This window comes from Pongo pygmaeus, chromosome 16 (assembly GCF_028885625.2).
Source record: "Pongo pygmaeus isolate AG05252 chromosome 16, NHGRI_mPonPyg2-v2.0_pri, whole genome shotgun sequence".
NCBI classification, from domain to species: Eukaryota; Metazoa; Chordata; class Mammalia; order Primates; family Hominidae; genus Pongo; species Pongo pygmaeus.
This window is the reverse complement of record NC_072389.2, coordinates 50703149-50722942: the sequence shown is the minus strand read 5'-3', so window position 1 is coordinate 50722942 and position 19794 is coordinate 50703149. Positions and strand designations below refer to the sequence as shown.

General features: G+C 41.0%; 1 protein-coding gene across 4 annotated transcripts in view; it reads left to right on the top strand.

Moving 5' to 3' along the window:
• SLC30A4 (solute carrier family 30 member 4) overlaps nucleotides 1-19794 on the top strand; it is a 49090-nt gene that overhangs the window by 9688 nt on the left and 19608 nt on the right. For 3 of the 4 annotated variants that reach the window (XM_054450657.2, XM_054450656.2, XM_063652207.1), the window contains exon 3: nucleotides 8541-8687. In XM_054450657.2, coding sequence (XP_054306632.1) covers nucleotides 8541-8687 — 147 coding nt within the window. Of the gene's footprint in view, nucleotides 1-8540; nucleotides 8688-16261; nucleotides 17157-19794 lie in introns of those variants that run through there. The other variant, XM_054450660.2, reaches the window with a different exon arrangement.

Below are 19794 nucleotides of genomic sequence, written 5' to 3'. Positions count from 1 at the left end.
ACAACTAGAATATCAAGTCATTCAGGTTTAATGATTTTTGAAGTTAACGTTGAATATTTGAAGTTAAAATAACAATCACAGCATCCCCCCCTTAAAATGATTAATAATTCAGAGTTTATTTCACCTAAGTAAAAATCATTAAGATGTAATTGTCTTGACTTCTCACTTCTGAAATCTGTTATTTGGTAAATGTTGTTTTATGAAAGCCACAATAAGTATTTCCTTTCAAATACTGACTTTATTGTCAAATGTGGAAATATTTTGTTAAACAATACAGAGATGATAGTACTTAGGGTAAGCATTAACAATATTATTCAAAATGTTATATAGAGTTCAACTGTATACAATAGAGCATTTATTAAAGTGTGTCCAAAGCACTTATAAATAAAGCATCTTCGAGGCAGGCGGATCACTTGAGGTTAGGAGGAAAGCAGACTGCCAACATGATGAAACCCCGTCTCTACTGAAAATACAAAAAAATTAGCCAGGCGTCATGGCGCGCCTATAGTCCCAGCTACTGGGGAGGCTGAGACACGAGAATCGCTTGAACCTGGGAGGTGGAGGTTGCAGTGAGCCAAGATTGCACCACTGCACTCCAGCCTGGGTGACAGAGTGGGACTCTGTCTCAAAAAAAGAAAGAAAGAAAGGGAAATAAAGCATCTTATGTAGGAAGAATGGAGAAATAAAAAATGAACCAATTTGGCCAGGCACAGTGGCTCACACCTGTAATCCTAGCACTTTTGGGAGGCCAAGGCGGGCGGATCACTTGAGGTCAGGAGTTTGAGAGCAGCCTGGCCAACATGGTGAAACCCCATCTCTACTAAAAATACAAAAATTAGCCAGAAATCGCTTTAACCCGGGAGGCAGAGGTTGCAGTGAGCCGAGATCATGCCACTGCACTCCAGCCGGGGCAACAGAGTGAGACTACATTAAATAAAATATATTTTTAAAAAATGAAGCAATTTGGCCAGGTGTAGGAAGTATCTTATGTAGGAAGTATGGAGTAATAAAAAATGAAGCAATTTGGCTGGGTGCGGTGGCTCATGCCTGTAATCCCAGCACGTTGGGAGGCTGAGGATCGCTTGAGCTCAGGAGTTCAAGACCAGCCTGGCAACATGATGAAACCCCCTGTCTACCAAAAAAACCCAAAAACTTAGCCTGACTTGGTGGTGCGTGTCTGTGGTCCTAGCTCCTCTGGAGGCTGAAGTGGCAGGATCGGTTGAGCCCAGGGGGTGGAGGTTGCAGTGAGCTGAGATCCTGCTGCTGTACTCCACCCCAGGTGACAGAGTGAGACTCTGTCTCAAAAAGAAGGAAAAAAAATGAAGTAATTAAATGATCTGAGATAGACTTGGTTGGCTTTACCACTTACCTTGCTCTGAGACCTTCGTCAAGGTCCATTCTTTTCTCTTCTCTTTGGAAGTGTATTTTGAGTACTTACACTATGTGCCAGGCACTGCTACATGTTCTGAACATACAATGGAGAACGAAACTATTATGATCCCTACTATCTGGATAATTTAATGAAAGAGACAAACATTAAACACATAAGTAAATTTAAAATTTAGGTGGTCCTAAGTGCTAGGAAGAAAAAGAACAAGGTACTATAAGACATAGTAACCAGTAGGACATAGTTTATGCATGGACCAGGTACATTTAAGCCAAAAAAAAGAATAGTAGGAGTTACCCAAACAGAGTGAGGGAGTTTTCCAAGAGAAGAGAACAGCATGTACCAAGGTCCTAAAGCCTTCAGTTCTTCAAAAGGAATTAGAAAGAAGGCCAGTTTGGCTTCAGTGTGTAACCATGAGGGAAAGAGGCAGGAGGAAGAGATCAGGCAGGTCCTGGTAGGCCATGTTAGATGAGTGTAGTTTTTATTTTAAGTGCAATGGAAAGCCAGATAAGGTTTTTTTTTGTTTTTGTTTTTGTTTTTTGAGATAGAGTCTTGCTCTTTCGCCCAGGCTGGAGTGCAGTGGCGCGATCTCGGCTCACTGCAAGCTCTGCCTCCCAGGTTTGCGCCATTCTCCTGCCTCAGCCTCCTGAGTAGCTGGGACTACAGGCGCCTGCCACCGCGCCCAGCTAATTTTTTGTATTTTTAGTAGAGACGGGGTTTCACCATGTTAGCCAGGATGGTCTCAACCTCCTGACCTCGTGATCTGCCCGCCTCGGCCTCCCAAAGTGCTGGGATTACAGGCATGAGCCACCGTGCCTGGCCAACCAGATAAGATTTTAAGCAGGAGAGTAACAAGATGGGATTTACCTTTTTGAAAGATGGATTGGGAGTTCGAGACCAGCCTGACCAATATGGCGAAACCCCGTCTCTACTAAAAATACAAAATTAGCCAGGCATGGTGGCACATGCCTATAATCCCAGCTACTCGGGAGGCTGAGGCAAAAGAATCACTTGAACCCAGGAGGCGGAGGTTATGGTGAGCCGAGATCGCGCTGTTGCACTCCAGCCTGGGCAACAAGAGCAAAACTACATCTCAAAAAAAAAAAAAAAAAATGGAGGGTATATTCTTGGAAGTAAGAATATGAGTCTGTGGTTAGAAGAAAGATCAAGGTAGAGAGATATGTATATAATGCCGTAGGAATAGGTAAAATTACCTAGAGAGCCCAAGTCTCTAGGAACTCCAACTTTAGAAGTCAGGCAGAGGGGAAAAGGTGTTGCAAATTTTTTTTTTTTTTTTAAAAGAGAGTATTTCAAAGTGGAGATAAATAGGTTGAAACTGTTGAGAGGTCTAATTAGATGAGAACTAAAACATCTTTTGGATTTGGTAACAGAGTTACAACTGCATTTTTATTGAAAATGAAAATGCTTAATTGAGAATGTATATAAACTTCTAGGTAAAGATGGCAAATTGAACTCATGCATCTAATTTTGCTTGTTCCTGATGCCTCTCTTATACAATAAACGGATTTTTTTTAATGGAGTCTCGCTCTGTCATCCAGGCTGGAGTGCACCATCTCAGCTCACTGCAGCCTCCGCCTCCTGGGTTCAAGTGATTCTCCTGCCTCAGCCTCCTGAGTAGTAGCCTCCACCTCCCGGATTCAAGTGATTCTCCTGCCTCAGCCTCCCAAGTAGCTGGGACTACAGGTGCACACCATCATGCCCAGCTAATTTTTAGTATTTTAGTAGAGACGGGGTTTCAACGTGTTGGCCAGGCTGGTCTTGAACTCCTGACCTCAAGTGATCCACCCACCTCAGCCTCCCAAAGTGCTGGGATTACAGGCGTGAGCCACCATACCTGGCCTCTTATACAATAAAGAGATTTTTTTTAAAAAGATATAAATTCACACATATGAGGAAAACTGGAGAGGAAAAGATAGCAACAAAAATTTTGGAAACCGGAAAGGAAACAGATAAAGAAGTAACTGACTTAGTAGACCCAAGAAAGCAAACACCTAAGCCAGCAGTGGGGAAGGCTGAGAACCATCACAGTTTATACTACAGCAGTGATTCTGAAGCCTTACTGTGCATCAGAATCATATAGAGATCTTGTTAAAACACAAGATCCCAGGGGATACTAACACTGCTGATCCAGGGACCATATTTTAGAACTACTACACTAGAAAATCCTAAGTAGGCTCAAGATTGGTTGTACCAGGTACCTCTGGAAGTGTGGGTGAAGAAGGCGGCTAAAATAAGGAAAGCTAGTTAAACCTATTTAAAAGCCAGTCAGATATAATAGTAAAATTATATAATTAGTATACTCAGAGATAAAAGAAGATCACGTATCCATGAAGCAAGAACAGACTACTTTAAAATAGAAATTCAAGGTGGGCGCAGTAGCTCATGCCTGTAGTCCTAGCACTTTGCGAGGCTGAGGCAGGAGGAACACTTCAGCTCAGAAGTTCAAGACCAGCCTGGGCAACGTGGCAAGACCCTGTCTCTACAAAAAAAAGAAACAAAGAAAGAAAAATAGTAGGGCATGGTAGTGCTTACCTGTGGTCCCAGCTACTTAGGAGGCTAAGGTGGGAGGATCACTTGAGGCCAAGAAGTTGAGGCTGCAGTGAGCCAAGTGTTTATGCAATTGCTCTCCAGCCTGGGTGACAGAGTGAGACCCTGTCTCAAAAAAAAAAAAAGAAAAGAAATTCAGGGTAATGAAAACAGCTTCTGCACAATAAAAACATAGTTGAAATTTCTTTTATTTATTTATTTATTTATTTATTTATTTATTTTTGAGATGGAGTCTCGCACTGTCACCTAGGCTGGAGTGCAGTGGCGCCATCTCGGCTCACTGCAAGCTCCACCTCCCGGGTTCATGCCATTTTCCTGCCTCAGCCTCCCAAGTAGCTGGGACTACAGGCACCCACCACCACGCCTGCTATTCTTTTGTATTTTTAGTACAGACGGGCTTTCACCGTGTTAACCAGGATGTTCTCCATCTCCTGACCGCGTGATCCGCCCGCCTTGGCCTCCCAAAGTGCTGGGATTACAGGCGTGAGCCACCACACCCAGCTGAAATTTCTTTTAAACGCCATAGAAAAGTTAGAAGATAAATTAAGGGCTGGGTGCAGTGGCTCATGCCTGAAATCACAGCACTTTGGGAAGCTGAGGTGGGACGATCACATGAGCCCAGGAATTCAAGATCAGCGTGGGCAGTATAGTGAGACCTCATCTTCACTAAAAATTGAAGAAAAAAAAAAAAAGCCAAGCATGGTGTCATGCTCCTGTAGTCCCAGCAACTTAGGAGGCTAAGGCAGGAGGATTGCCTGAGTCCAAGAATTCAAGACCAGCCTGGGCAACATAGTGACACCTTGTCTCTAATAAAAATTAAAAGAAAAAATTAGCAAGGTGTGGTGGCACATGCCTGTAGTCCCAGCTACAAAGGAGGTTGAGGTGGAGGGATTGCTTAAGACCAGGAGGTCCAGGCCACAGTGAGCCACAGTTGTGCCACTGCACTGCAGCCTGGACAACAGAGCAAGACCCTATCTCAAAAAAAGAAGATGAATTAAGGTACTCTCCCACAGAATTGAGCAAAAAAATGTATAATTGGAGAGAAAGGGCAAAAACAATTTAGAGGCCAGGCGCCGTGGCTCATGCCTATAATCCTAGCACTTTGGGACGCCAAGGCGGGCAGATCACCTGAGGTTAGGGGTTCGAGACCAGCCTGGCCAATATGATGAAACACCATCTCTACTAAAAATACAAAAATTAGCCGGGCATGGTGGCGCATGCCTGCAATCCCAGCTACTCGGGAGGCTGAGGCAGGAGAACTGCTTGAACCCAGAAGGCGAAGGTTGCAGTGAGCTGAGATCACACCACTGTACTCCAACCTGGGTGACAAAATGAGACTCTGTCTCAAAAAAAAAAAAAAAAAATTGGAATATCAATCTAAACTCCAAATAACAGGAAGGAGTTTGAGAAAGAAAGCAAAGGCTACGAAATCATCAACACTGTAGTTTATGGTTTAGGAAGTTTTCCCATAGCTGGAGGATACACATTTCTATAATTTTTTTTTTTTTTTTTTTTTTTGAGACAGAGTTTCACTCTTGTTGCCCAGGCTGGAGTACAATGGTGCAATCTCAGCTCACCACAACCTCCACCTCCCCGTAACCTCCGCCTCCTGGGTTCAAGTAATTCTCCTGCCTCAGCCCCCGAGTAGCTGGGATTACAGGCATGTGCCACCATGCCCAGCTAATTTTGTATTTTTAATAGAGACAGGGTTTTTCCATACTGGTCAGGCTGGTCTCGAACTCCCGACCTCAGGTGATCTGCCCTCCTCAACCTCCCAAAATGCTGGGATTACAGGTGTGAACCACTGCGCCTGGCCACACATTTCTAGATTGAAAGAGCAAATTGGGGGAAAAGAGATCCATTCCAGGGTGGACATTGTGAAATTTTCTGAACACAGAGAACACATCATTACCTACCTCAGGAAGCTGCAGTGTTAGTTGCCTCTGATTTTTGACAAGCATGGGAAGATGGGGGCTGTTCATACAGGGCAAGCTTCAAGTGTCCAGTCAAATAAAAACATCCTTGCACGTCCTTTAGGGAACTACCAGGCAGGTCAAATAATGACAGTTCTCTGGGAATGGGGCATTGAAGGAGCTCCAAACTCATTTTGTATCCTCCAATGGCTGCCAACCTGAGGTTTTCACTGTGATTGTGGCCTGTTGGTTTTCAAGGCTACCATACAGCTGGAGAACAACAAATGGGTACAGTGCAAATTAAAACACCACGAAGATAACTGTTCTTGCTGAGATTCAGCTATTTTTCTTGAATAAGTGCTATGTGTATAAGCTTTTGGCTAATTTCCAAAGTTCTGAAAAAGCTGATTTTGACTATTTTTGTCCATGTTTTCACTCTTTTTGTGAAGATGATTTTCAGAGGTCCTTACTTTTTTTTTTGGCTGATGTCACCAACATGTAGCTTTTTAAGTTTAGGTTAATTAAAAGTAAATAATTAAGCCTAGGCAACATAGCAAGACCTCATCTCCTGAAAAAAAAAAAAAAAAGATAAAAAGATTAGCTGAGCATGGTGGTACATGCCTGTAGTCCCAGCTACTCAGGAGGCTGAGATGGGAGGATTACATGAACACAGGAGGTTGAGGCTACAGTGAGTTATGATCACATCACTGCATTCCTGCCTGGGTGGCAGAGCGAGACCCTCTCTAAAAAAAAAAAAAAGTTTAATTAATTAAATTCCTTAGTTTCACTGACCATTTTTCTTTTTCTTTCTTATTTATTTTTTGGTAGAGATGGGGTTTCACCATGTTGCCCAGGCTGGTCTCGAACTCCTGAGCTCAGGTGATCCACCTGCCTCAGCCTCCCAAAGTGTTGGGATTACAGGCGTGAGCCACTGCACCTGGCCCCATTTTTCTTCTTTTTTTAGTCAATGTCTCTCTCTTGTCACCCAAGTTGGAGTGAACTGGTGCCATTATAGCTTACTGCAGCCTCAGACTCCTGGGCTCAAGCAGTCCTCCCACCTCGGCCTCCCAAACAGCTGGGATTATAGGCATAAGCCACTGTGCCCCAACCTTACTAGCCATTTTTCAAATGCTGAAAAGCCACATGTGACTAGTGGCTACACCATTGGACAGCTCAGATACAGAACATTTCTATCATCTCAAAGTTCTATTGGACAGAGTTGCTTTAAGGAATTATCCTCATTATAAAATGATAAGTATGCTAAAGCTCAAAAAAATTAACTCATTCAGACTTTCTGAGATTCCAAAACTTCATGTTGTTTAACACCAACCTTCTCTCAGTGCTTTCCAGCTTTTTCATGCTGGGGAATACATAAAAATGCTATTTGTATAGAGCACTCTGGGGTAAATGGATGTGACTAAAAACCATCAGCCCCTAGTCTCCTGCTGCTCTTGTCTCTACACACCCAGCTCAGGAATGAGGAGGATCCACAGCTCAGCACACTTACCTGATCATGCAGTTCTGCTGTACATTATAACAGTGATTCTCGAAGTGTGGTTCCAAGACTTGAAGCATCAGCGTTACCTGGGAGCATGTTAGCAATATACATTCTCAGGTCCCATCCCCATCCCCATCCCAGACCTACCAAATCAGAAATTCTGGGAGTAGAGTTAAGCAGTTTGTAGTTTAACAAGCCCTCCAGGTGATTCTGATACACATGAAAGCTTATTCAATGCATAGTGCTAGGAAAATTGGTTGTCCATTATGGGACAATACAGACACACAATGAAACAATGTATAATATATATATTAAATGCCTGGAAAATCGATAACAAAAATTGTATCCTAAATACTACCTTTTGTACCCCTCTTCAGATATATTGCTAAGTGAATCAGTTAATTTTTACATATTTTATATCGAACTAATGTACATTTTGTAGGTTTCCTTTAATTTTATGTTCCAACGCCCCTCAACAAGTGAACATCCTTCTTTTCTTCAGCTTTGTTGTAATATTTAGATATGGTTATTAATTCACTAGTAGTAGAATTAGTAAGTTGAGCAAAAGCTTCAGTACCAAGACACAAAATCTCTCTTTATATATTTGCCTTGTGGTTCTTAACTTTCTAAAGGTGATTGACTCCTTGCAGCATGTGTTACTAGAAATGGATATTCTGGCTGGACACATTGGCTTACGCCTATAATCCCAACACTTGGGAGGCCGAGGCGAGCAGATCACTTGAGGTCAGGAATTTGAGAACAGCCTGGCCAACATGGTGAAACCCTGTCTCTACTAAAAATACAAAAATTAGCCAAGCGTGGTGGCGCGTGCCTGTAGTCCCAGCTACTCAGGAGGCTGAGGCAGAAGAATCACTTGAACCCAGAAGGCAGAGGTTGCAGTGAGCCGAGATTGCACCACTGCACTCCAGCCTGGGCAACAGAGTGAGACTGTCTCAAAAGAAAAAGAAAAAAAGAAATGGATATTCTCACCAGAAAAATGAACCTATATCTAATATTTTGAATAAAATTTCAGAATACCTTGATTTAATTGTAATGGGATAAAGATTTAGTTAGAAGTTCATGTTTTGTAGGATATTGCATATTTCTAGTTTGATTGCTTGCTTTTTTAAAAAATTAACTTGTTCCTTTTTTTCCTCCTACTTGTGACTCTAAGGTGGATATATTGCAAATAGCCTAGCAATCATGACAGATGCACTTCATATGTTAACTGACCTAAGCGCCATCATACTCACCCTGCTTGCTTTGTGGCTATCATCAAAATCACCAACCAAAAGATTCACCTTTGGATTTCATCGCTTAGGTAGGTAGTTGGTGTTTCTTTTGCTTTATAATATTTTATAGTAAAACCACAATGAACTATAACCCTGATTAACTGAACTCGTTCCAGTGATATCTTGTTTGAACAAAGCAAATGAAAATAGATAAACAAAATTTATTCAAAAACATCTTTTCCAGGGTACATTTAGCCTAGTCAGCTAAACAGTTTACACATATAAAATTATATGATAATCATTAATCTTCAAAGGTTGCTCCCTATGTCCTGAAGATATCATCAGAAAAAAGTTTACTTTCAGTTTATTGAACAAAGCAAAACCACATGGGTTTAACTCATTAATGAGCATTAGCTTCTCTCTTTTACTTCAGGTATTTCAGCCAAAGCTACCATAGCTTAGATTTTAAGCAGAGCTATCACATGTATAATGTATACTGTGTGGCTGAACTTGACTGCAGCCATTGTATCAACGTAATTCTGCAAATGCACACATTTTTATTTGCCTGTTTTGAATAAATTTTAATGTTTAATTATAAAGAGTTAAAATCATACATTGCTATCTACACAGCTCTGCTTCTTACTGTTTACTGTTTTTAAATTTTTTGCTTATTTTGAAAATATGTATAAAATAATTACCTGAACTATTATATGAAGTAACATTTACCCAGATGTCAGACTCAAAAGTAGAACCCAAAAGTTGACATTTAAGTAGCTTCAGCAAAACTTGCCTCAAAGAACTAGAGTTAACATCTGATAATTTCATTTTGTAGGAACACTGATGTTCCTGGCTAATACATCAATCAATTCCTCATCATCTTTTTTATTTTTTAGCCTAAAAAAACTTAGACTGTAGATTTTTTGTTTGTTTCTTTACCTATATTTTCTTTGTATTTGTTTTTTGTTTTTGCTTTTAAGACAGAGTCTTGCTCTGTTGCCCAGGCTGGAGTGCAGTAAACTTTTTGTTTCTTTACGTATATTTTCTTTGAATTTGTTTTTCGTTTTTGCTTTTAAGACAGAGTCTTACTCTGTTGCCCAGGCTGGAGTGCAGTGGTGTGATCTTCTTGCGCTGTTGCCCAGGCTGGAGTACAGTGGTGTGATCTCAGCTCACTGCAACCTCCACCTTCCAGGCTCAAGTGATCCTTCCACCTCAGCCTCCCGAGTAGCTGGGACTATAGGTGTGCACTAGCATGCTCAGCTAATTTTTGTGTTTTTTGTAGAGACAGGGTCTACCTACAAGGGGGTCATCCTTTGCCCAGGCTTATGTCAAACTCCTGTGCTCAAGCCATCCTCCTACCTTGGCCTCCCAAAGTGCTGGGATTACTCCACTGCTTCTCAACATATGATATAGTCATTTGTTTACTGGTTGCCTTGGGATTTTTAAACAGCTTCAAAATTATTTTTAAACATTAATTTTTTTGTGATTTAAACACCTGCAGTTAAGATCTAAGATGTAAACATATCATCATGGAATGGGAATTTTTTAACACTGCTTGAGAGAGTACATTTATATAGTCCTGTGGTTCTTAAACTCTTTTAGGTTATAAACCCCTTGGAATTCTGATGAAAGCAGTGAAACACTCCCTCAGAAACATGCAATAACAGAACACAGAAGATGCTACACATATAAGTTAAGAACCCATAATAATGAAACTTCTATTAAATATTAAAGAAGTACTTAGTGTTTGTTCTGCATAGTCACTTTGCTTCTTCATAAATAAATACTATGTAAAAATAAGAGACAATAGAACTGACTGGTCCTATTGTGTCTCTGGAATTTTCTATAGAAAGTCAAATCTTTCCCTTTCCTTAAAAGTACTAAGTTCCAAGAAGGTAGACCAGACAGCACCATTTGATTCCTGTCTCTCTGAGAGTCCATTAAAATAAAAACATAGAGGTACCAAAACACCAAAGAGAATTACATGATTGGGTTACCAGTAAACACATTTCCAGAAATTTTTGGAAGTTGTAGATATGAGTGGGTTGAAGGAGAAAACAAGCGAAGAAGCAACATGTAGAACATACTCTGAACTAGGAACTGGACCAGCCCAACAGATCTTAAGGCTTAGGGACAGAGATGAGCAGAAATGAGAATTGGGGCTGAAAACAGGGAAGATTAATTGAATAAGTGGGAAGCCGTTCCCAGTGGTCACTATGCCCCTACCTCCCTTCTTACTCCTACCTCTACTCAGGCAGCCTACACTTTCCCCCAAGTAAAACACCACATAGTTCTTCTAGAAAGAAACTGAACAAAATGTTCAGGAAAACTAAGAATTAGTGTGGAAGTTGATGCTCCAAAATAAGTCTTACTTTTACCAGAATTCAGAGTTCTACCACCTCATATCCTGATTCTCCACCTACTCACCCTAAAGGAATACAGTTGTCCTCTGCCCTGCCCTACACCCCATATTAATAACCATTTTAGGCTGGGCATGGTGGCTTATGCCTGCAATCCCAGCATTGTGGGAGGCTGAAGCAGAAGGATCCCTTGAGCCCAGAAGTTCGAGACCAGCCTGGGCAACATAGGAAGACCCTGTCTCTACCAAAAAATATTATTTCAATTCATTTCTGGCTTATCCTTCCAGCATTTCCTTTTTACAAAGGATAGTTTCCCTATCCTTCTGCCCTAAGTATGAATAGACAACCAAGAATCTTCCAGCCTGTGGGAAAAACCAGCAGCATGAATTAAAGTGACCAAAACTAAACTAACAGAAAAATTAACCCTAAAGGAAAGAGAGGTAACTTAAAGAACCAGGAGAAGCTGGGCATGGTGACTCATGCCTATAATCCTATCACTTTGGAAGGCCAAGGTGGGCGGATCACTTGAAGCCAGGAGTTTGAGACCAGCCTAGCCAACATGGTGAAACCTGTTTCCACTAAAAATACAAAACCTAGTTGGGCATGGTGGTGCCCACCTGTAATACCAGCTGCATGGGAGGCCGAGACACGAGAATCACTTGAACCTGGGAGGTGAAGGTTGTAGTGAGCCAAGATCAAGCTACTGCACTCCAGCCTGGGCAACAGAGTGAGACAATGTCTCAAAAAAAAAAAAAGGAAAAAGAAAAGAACAGAACCAGGAGAAAAGTTTTGAAATTATCTTATTAATATGCTCAGAATAATAAAACAGTAAAATGTTTTGGAAAACTAAATTCAAGAAATAGCTCTTTGAAATTAAAATTATTCCTGAAATTTATTATTTATTTATTTTTTTTTTTTTTTTTTGAGACGGAGTCTCACTGTGTCACCCAGGCTGGAGTGCAATGGTGTGGTCTCGGCTCACTGCAACCTCTGCTTCCCGGGTTCAAGTGATTCTCCTGCCTCAGCCTCCAGAGTAGCTGGGATTACAGGGGCCCGCCGCCATGCCTGGCTAATTTTTGTATTTTTAGTAGAGACGGGATTTCACCATGTTGGCCAGGATGGGTCTGGATCTCCTGTCCTCATGATCCACCCGCCTCGGCCTCCCAAAGTGCTGGGATTATAGGCATGAGCCACCGCCCTCAGCCAAGCCTTACTATTAAGAACCTCAGAAAAATAGAACTTAAAAAATAGAAAGAAGTAACCACTTAATGCATATGGTATTTCTTTTTGAGGTGTTGAACATGTTCTGGAATTAGTAGTGATGATGGCTGCACAACCTTGTACATGTACTGAAAACCACTGAATTGTACACTTTAAAATGGTGAATTTTGTTACATGAATTTTATGTCAATTTTTAAAAGTCATCTAAAAAAATGAAAGGGAGGGAATTGTTAAAGATATAGATAGATGGGTATTTCCAGAGCTAAGAAGGTACTCAAGCTTCACACTGAAACTTTTGGGATCTTCTTTTTTTTTGTTTTGTATTCTGAAATATTATGAGGGGATATCTAGATATAGACCTTATTTCACTTATTCTGCTCTATGAAGTAATGGTGGAGATTTGGAAGAAGAAACTTAGTTTGTTTGAGGAAGATTCAAAGATACATAGAATTTGATGAATAAAGCTGTAAACCAAAGCAGTTGGTGTCCCTGAGTTCCACAGTACCATTGCTTCGGAGTAATCTCTTGAAGTTCTATGGGGAGAGATATATTTACATTTGGACACACTTAAGTAGGGTAGCTCTTGTGATCTCTCATTCCAGACTTGGAGATTCAGGTCCTGAAAACTTCATAGAGGGAATCCCCACAAGAAGCTTGGTTTGTTACCATTGTTGTTGAATTTTGTTTTGTTTTGATGACATGCGGGGGGTGGGACAGGGATGGGTTTTTTCTCTGTTGATTTATTTTGTAAATATGCAAAACATGTTGCAAAAGTCAAATTTTATTTTATTAATTTATTTATTTGAGAGTGGGTCTCACTCCGTTGCCCAGGCTGGAGTGCGGTGGCATGATCTCAGCCCCCTGCAGCCTTGACCTCCTAGGCTCAAGCAGTCCTCCCACCTCGGCCTCTTGAGTGGCTGGGACTGGGACCGGGACCACAGGCATGCACCACCATGCCTGGCTAACTTTTGTATTTTTTGTAGAGACGAGGTTTTTTTTCCCAGGCTGGTTGCAAATTCCACAGCCTGTTTCCCAGGCTGGTTTCGAACTCCCGGGCTCAAGTGATCCACCCGCCTCGGCCTCCCAAAGTGCTGGGATTACAGGGATAAGCCTTCATGCCTGGCCAAAAATTATTTTTTAAAAGAAAACACAGAGAAGTCTTGCTTTCATTCCCCTCCACTCCATCTCCCCATACCATTCCATAAGAGTAGACCCTTTTAATTGGTTTCTAGCCTATCTTTCCAGCACTTCCTTTTGAAAACATAAGCAAATACATATATATATGTTCATATCCTGCTTCTCACCACCCTTTTTTATGCAATAGGCAGTATACTGTATACTCAACTCTAGACCTGGAGGCAGTGATTCTATATAGAGTTCCACCTCCAGGAGATCACTTTATAACAGTACATAGAAGCTTCTGGTTTGAAAATGTCAGAGCTTAAAGGAGAACAACCACTTAACTATTGAGATAGAAGTAATATTCCCTTGCTCCTTTTGAATAAAAATTGAACACAGGATATTGTCTTGGGATTCTGCATGAGGAAGCAGAAAATTAGATTTCCTGGAAATTTCTTCTACACTGAAGAATGAAATTTTACACTCTATCTGACAATAGTAAATATCAAACCATAGCTTAGCTGTAATTGCCATTTTAGTTGTTATATGGATGTTTTCTGCTTTAAAAGATCACATTCTCTGTAGGCTTTAGATTGGTTTATATTTATTTATGGACTATTGATTGTAGACTTTTTTTCTTTTTTCTTTTCTTTTTTTTTTATTTTTTATTTTTGAGATGGAGTTTTGCTCTTGTTGCCCAGGCTGGAGTGCAATGGCACAATCTCGGCTCATTGCAACCTCCGCCTCCCGGATTCAAGCGATTCTCCTGCCTCAGCTTCCTAAGTAGCTGGGATTATAGACGTGTGCCACCATTCCCAGCTGATTTTTGTATTTTTAGTAGAGATGGGGTTTCACCATGTTGGCCAGGCTAGTCTCGAACTCCTGACCTCATGTGATCCGCCCGCCACAGCCTCCCAAAGTGCTGGGATTACAGGCGTGAGCCACCATACCCGGCCGAATGTAGACTTTTGATTGGTATTTACAAGGACCCATGAGAGGCAACAAAGAGAAGTCGTCAAGAGAACAGACCCTGAGACCAATAGTTTGGCTCAAGCTCTGGCTCCCTAACTTCCTACCAGTTTGACCTTGGGCAAGTTACCTAACATCTTTGTGCCTCCATTTTCTATTTGTAAAAGGAAGCTAATAGTAGTGCCTATTTTTAAATAAAGTTATTACAAATATTAAATGAGTTAATATTTGTAAAGTAATTAGAAAAATGCCTGGCACTTCTAAAGCAGCCTTCATTTATTCTTTGGAAATAATTTTAAATGAATTCAAGGTTTATATGTAGCTTTTAGGCATATATACATAAATGTCACTGTAAACTATAGAATATCCGATCTTTAAAATTTTTTGGTTAAATTTTATCATAATATGGTAACAAATCATATTTATTGCTTTTAGGTGTTAGTGATAAAACAGAGTTTGTCGGTTTTAGTCTCTTATGTAACGAAACAGAAATACGATGAGCCCAGTGGGAGAAAGCAGGAGGAGTTCTTGTCCATCTCTACTTTTACTTTTTATTTCTTTTAAGTTACTAAATATTTTTGACACTGATTTTTGCTTATGAATAGTTTTGAAGTAACAATGAAAATGGGTTCTCACCCAAGTGAGAATAGTTTTGCTAAAAAGGTAGAAATAAAATAAATTGAAGGAGCAATTCTACTTGATGGTAAAACAGTGATGTTGTTATATGCTATTCACATTTTAGTTTTCTCCTCTTCCCATTAGTTCTTTCTGTACAGTTTAAACTGAATCTGGAATTTTCTTATAGAGAATTAGCTTTACATGATCAAGTACTGTCTATTTAGTTACTCTGGAGGCTATTACTTCCCCTCTCAGCTCCTCCAAATGGTCTGGAGTGAAGAAGGAATCATTTTTGTTTCTTCTGTAACCCAAAGATTAGCTATTTTTTCTTATTTTTAAATTTTTATTTATTTATTTATTTTATTTATTTATTTTTTTTTTTGGAGACTGAGTTCCACTCTTGTTGCCCAGGCTGGAGTGCAATGGCACGATCTTGGCTCACCGCAACCTCCGCCTCCTGGGTTCAAGCGATTCTCCTGTCTAAGCCTCCCAAGTAGCTGGGATTACAGGCATGTGCTACCACGCCCGGCTAATTTTGTCTTTTTAGTAGAGATGGGATTTCTCCATGTTGGTCGAGCTGGTCTCAAACTCCTGACCTCAGGTGATCTGCCCACCTCGGCCTCCCACCTCCCAAAGTGTTGAGATTACAGGCGCGAGCCACCATGCACAGCCTGTTTGTTTTTTTGTTTTTTTTTGAGTTCATGACTTTTTTTTTTTTTTTTGAAATGGAGTCTCCCTCTGTCACCCAGGCTGGAGTGCAGTGGCTCGATCTTGGCTCACTGCAACCTGTGCCTCCCAGATTGAAGCGATTCTCCTGCCTCAGCCTCTCGAGTAGCTGGGACTACAGGCGCCCACCACCATGCCCAGCTAATTTTTGTATTTTAGTAGAGACGGAGTTTCACCATATTGGCCATGCTGGTCTCGAACTCCTGACCTTGTGATCCGCCCACCTCAGCCTCCCAAAGTGCTGAGATTATAGGTGTGAGCCACCATGCCCGGTGAGTCCATGACCTTCTAAAAGGATTAGCTTTTATTGAATAAAATATTAAATGAGGAAATGAAAATTAATTTCAGGTCTTCTTTTGTCCTGTTGATCTAGGGTAAATAGTTTTACTGTGCCTTTGCTTCTCCTTCTGTAATAAAGAGTTTTTAATATTTACTTATAATATTGTGGTTTATGTCAAATTATAGCTGATACATGTATCGAATTTGGATTATCTAGTAGTATTCAATAAAAGTATATTACACATGTGAAGGTGTGTAGAAACTGATAGTAGACAAACAGGCAGATGTATTTCTGAAATTCGTGTGTAAATTATCTTTAGATGAATGGAGTCTTTTTTTTTTTTTTTGAGACAGGGTCTTGTTCTGTTTTCCAGGCTGGAATACAATGACACCATCATAGCTCACTGCACCCTCGAACTCCTGAGTTCCGGAAATCTTACCCTCACAGCCTCCAGAGTAGCTAGGACTGCATGCACATACCACCATACCCAGCTAATTTTTTAATTTTTTGTACAGACATGGTCTTGCTTTGTTGCCCAGGCTGGTCCTGAACTCCTAGCTTCAAGCTATCCTTCCATCTCAGTCTCCCAAAGTGCTGAGATTACAACCATAAGCCACTGCACCAGGCCTGATGAATGGAACCTTTTAAAGTCACTAATAGTCCAGGCACTGTGGCTCATACCTCTAATCCCAGCACTTTGGGAGGCCAAGACAGGAGGATCACTTGAGCCCAGGAGTTGGAGACCAGCCTGGGCAACATAGGGAGATCCCGTCTCTATAAAAAGAAAAATTAGCAGATGTGGTGGCACACGCCTGTGGTCCCAGCTACTTGGGAGGCTAAGATAGGAAGATTGCTTGGGTCCAGGAGGTTGAGGCTGCAGTGAGCCATGTTTGGGCCGCTGCACTCTAGCCTGGGTGACAGAGCAAGACCCAGGCTGGGCATGGTGGCTCACGCCTGTAATCCCAGCACTTTGGGAGGCCGAGGCGAGCGGAGCACCTGAGGTTGGAGTTCGAGACCAGCCTGACCAACATGGAGAAACCCCATCTCAACTAAAAATACATGTGGCACATGCTTGTAATCCCAGCTACTCAGGAGGCTGAGGCAGAAAAATCGCTTGAACCCGGGAGGTGGAGGTTGCGGTGAGCTGAGATCGTGCCATCGCACTCCAGCCTGGGCAACAAGAGCGAGACTCCGTCTCAAAAAAAAAAAAAAAAAGTAAAAAGTCACTAATATATAATATATAATGAACAATTGTTTTTACAATGAAATCACCCGTGTTTGATTTATTTATGAGTTTGGATTTTTTTAAAAAAAGGATTTGTGTCTGTGAATGATAGTTAGATATTAGTAGTATCATCCTCTAAGTTTATTTCATGTTCTCATAATAATTTATATGTGGTTAGCAGCATTTATCACATCTTTTATAGCTATTTTTATGAAACTCTGTCTCCTAGATGATGAGTTAAATAGGGACAAGAACAGGTAATATTAAACTCTCTGTGTCTGACACTAATTGTTGGATAGGCATGGTGGCTCACTCCTATAATCACAGCATTTTGCGAGGCCATAGTAGGAAGTTTGCTTGAGCCCTTGAGTTTGAGACCAGCCTGGGCAACAAAGCGAGACCCCTATCTTTACAAAAACTTTTTTAAAAATTAGTCAGCCATGGTGGCATGCACCTATAGTCTCAGCTACTCAGGAGGCTGAGGCACGAGGATCACTTGAGCCCAGGAGGTCAGGGCTGCAGTGAGCTATGTGCACGCCACTGCCCTCCAGCTTAGGGGACAGAGCAAGACTCTGTCTAAAACAAGACAAAAACGTAAATTTGCATATTCAGGCTGAATAAATAAGGGCATGAAAGCTGTGGAACAGACAATTTAGAACAATGCATAATCCTTAAATCATTTGTTTTGGGAGTAAATGAAACTAGTTGCCAAACTCGGAGTAGTGGTGTTTTTGTAATTTGGGACTAAATATTTGGAACTTGAAAACATTTTTCCGTAATTCTTTTTTTTTTTTTTTTTTTTTTTGAGACGGAGTTTCGCTCTGTCACCCAGGCTGGAGTGCAGTGGCACGATCTTGGCTCACTGCAAGCTCCGCCTCCCGGGTTCACGCCATTCTCCTGCCTCAGCCTCCTGAGTAGCTGGGACTACAGGCACCCACCACCACGCCCGGCTAATTTTTTTGTATTTTTAGTAGAGGCGGGGTTTCACCATGTTAGCCAGGATGGTCTCAATCTCCTGACCTCGTGATCCGCCTGCCTTGGCCTCCCAAAGTGCTGGGATTACAGGCGTGAGCCACTGCACCGGGCCACATTTTTCTATAATTCTAAAACTGTGGCCATGTTCACAGGATAGACTATAAAAATACTCACGCCTGTAATCCCAGCACTTTGGGAGGCCGAGAACGGTGGATCGCCTGAGGTCAAAAGTTCAAGACTAGCCTGGCCAACATGGTGAAACCCCATCTCTACTAAAAATACAAAACATTACCTGGGCGTGTTGGCGGCTGCCTATAATCCCAGCTACTTGGGAGGCTGAGGCAGGAAAATCACTTGAACCTGGGAGGCAGAGGTTGTGGTGAGCCAAGATGGTGCCATTGCATTCCATCCTGGGCAACAAGAGTGAAACTCCGTCTCAAAAAAAATAAAAAAATAAAAATAAAACAAAAACATATAGATAGATAGATAGATAGATAGATAGATAGATAGATAGATAGATCCTTAACATAGCTGGATAGTACTGTTGTACTGGTTGTACACCTGACTTAAGGTCCCTTTTGGGTATAGAAAGAAATTTGTCAGAAGGGAATTTTTTCTTCCTTATCTCAGTGAGGGGCTGATCCTATTTGTTTGCTTTAGTTCTTACCACTTAGAACTTTGTGGCTAAATCTTCTTTTGTTCAAATCTGAGATCCATCTATATGACCTTTTGGAGAGTAAGTTACTCTCTTGAACTAGAAGTTTCTTCTTCTGTAAACTAGGAATAATATTTGTATTGCAGAATTGTGAAAAGTAAATAATGTGGTAAGGAAAATAAAGTACCTAACATGGTTCTGGCATAGAGTAAATTCCCAATAAAAGTTAGTTTCAGCCTTCTGTTTTTCCTTCCCTCTTCTACCTGCCTGTATATCATCTTACCCAGATTTTTCATATCTCTCAAGATGCTCCATGCTCCAAAATGGCCTACTGTTCTTCTCCCCCAATCAGAATTCTTAGCTAAATAGTAGGAAAAAAGATGATTAAATAACAGTTTTTCAAGACATGCCCTTTAAACTCATAAGTCTTTGGTAATTTATTTGCAATATAACAGTTCGTTTTAGCAAAAATCAGTCAAGGTGAAAGAAGGGTAGTCTTAGATTTATGGGATACAGTGGCTATTCCAGGAGTCAGTTCTGTTCTGTTGCTACTTTTCCTTCATGTGAGACCATAGATTATATAAAATCATTCAGGTTTTTATTTTTCATCTATTTTCTTTCATTATTGTTTTATAATGAACTACAATCAGCTTTTTGTAGGAAGATGGAGAGCAGGGTAGGGGCCATATGCGAGTTATTTTTAAATGCCTGGATTTATTTGATTGTGGGCATGCTATCTTATTCTGGAAGGTAATACAATTTTGAATGTAATGAAACCACACTGTAGGAGAAATCCCACAAGTTCTCAGGAGGAACAGCATTCTCTTCCAGACAAAGAGGAAATGCCATTCTAAAGAGAACAGGCTCCACCCACTTGCTTGCTTTCTGCCTCTATCCTTCTATCCTTCTGTCCTTCTGGTGAAAGTAATTGACTATATTTATATGGTTTTTCTTCCAGACGGTGGGCTGAAGAGGTTGTGCGAATTAGATAAAGATAATGCTCATGTGAAAGGACTGTAGTAAGCAGAGTTGTTTGTATTTGAAATAAAAA